The sequence below is a fragment of the Tupaia chinensis genome, unplaced genomic scaffold (genome assembly GCF_000334495.1).
Source record: "Tupaia chinensis unplaced genomic scaffold, TupChi_1.0 Scaffold000634_1, whole genome shotgun sequence".
Taxonomy (NCBI): domain Eukaryota; kingdom Metazoa; phylum Chordata; class Mammalia; order Scandentia; family Tupaiidae; genus Tupaia; species Tupaia belangeri.
The window spans coordinates 4,522,174-4,523,470 of NW_006160154.1; the positions used below are offsets into that span (position 1 = coordinate 4,522,174).

General features: G+C 56.5%; 1 protein-coding gene across 4 annotated transcripts in view; it reads right to left on the bottom strand.

Moving 5' to 3' along the window:
• MTMR6 (myotubularin related protein 6) overlaps window positions 1-1,040 on the bottom strand; it is a 62,169-nt gene extending 61,129 nt beyond the window's left edge. For 2 of the 4 annotated variants that reach the window (XM_014592012.2, XM_014592013.2), the window contains exon 1: window positions 873-1,040. In XM_014592012.2, the coding sequence (XP_014447498.1) occupies window positions 873-896 (24 nt within the window). In that variant the 5' untranslated portion in view covers window positions 897-1,040. The remainder of the gene's footprint in view (window positions 1-872) is intronic. The other 2 variants (XM_014592014.2, XM_006159530.3) reach the window with 1 other exon arrangement.
• Window positions 1,041-1,297: the final 257 nt, after the last annotated feature.

A 1,297-nucleotide genomic window follows, 5' to 3' on the forward strand; every position in this document is an offset into this window, starting at 1 on the left:
TCGGCATTCACAGTGGGTCGTCCTGAAGGATAGATCCGGCGCTCTTAAAATGTTATTCCATTCATCTACTCTCAATTTCTGTTTTTCTGCCTCCCAAATAGAAGTTCAATTTAAATGTTGTTGGAAAAGTAATTGAGTAATATGCCGATGCCATTTCCTTCCTTTTGTGAATGTGTAGTGGGATCACAAAAACACTTGTCCGTTCTCAAATGTCGTTACACACCAAAATTAACCACAAGATTGAACGAGCTCGACTGAAGGAACTTCTATCCTTTGTAAATGTGGGATAGTATTTCCCCTCTCTACCGTTAAAAACTGATAACGGACACTTAAGACGCTGCCGAAAGTTTGAAGCAGACACGGAAATACCACATTTAAATGACCGCAGACCGAGACCAGAAAGTGAGGCGGAGCGGAGTGCTGATCTCGGCTCCTCCAAAACTTGCATCATGAATGTGTGACACGGGACAACGATACGTAAGCAAAGACGAGCTCACAAAGCATCGTAATGTTAATTTGGGGACCCACCGCTCTCCCGGTGTCAGAGGCGGCGAACAGCTTAAAGCCCCCAAAGTTAAAGCAGTCAATCTTGCCCAAGAAAGTACGGAACCGAGAGGGCTGCAACCACTTTCCCCGCACATCCTTAAGCCTCGCGAGGGGCTGAGACCCCTGCTCCCGCAGGTACAGCAGGCCTCCGAACCCAACGCTCAAGCGGATCCAGTCCTCCGAAACTAGGCCCGGCCGGACCCCTCCAGCTAGGGCCCCCGCCCGGCCGGTTCCCAGCCCCAGGCCGGCCAGGGAAGCTTTGGTCGCCACCCCTCGGCCGGATCAGACCCAGGTCAACGGCGAACGGCTCTCCCGCGTCCGATTACCTTGGTCGTCCGGATGTGCTCCATCCCGAGGTGACGTCTGCCGGCAGCCGGCCTCACAGGCGTACCTCGGGGCGAGAGCTACCAGGCGACGACAGCGACCCAGGGCCAGCGGGAACTCCCTGAGCCGGCCAGCGCCTCCAGTCGTCAGTCCGCCCCCGGCAGCGTCAAATGCGCAGGCGCAGCGAGCGACCGCCGTCTCCTAGAAACACTTCCCCAAACCCGGAGGCCGCCGAGTGAACACGAGTTGGGTGGACAGAATGTCCGCCGACCGAGAGCGATTTCCTGGTTCGCCCCGAGCCGCCGCAGATATCACAGTGCCCTCTGTCGGTGGAGGACTGATAGGCTCACCAACCCGCCCCAAGGCCATTCTTCGTCGTTCAGCTGGCCAAGGACAGGTTGGGCAGCGAAGGGCGTGGAGCAGACTT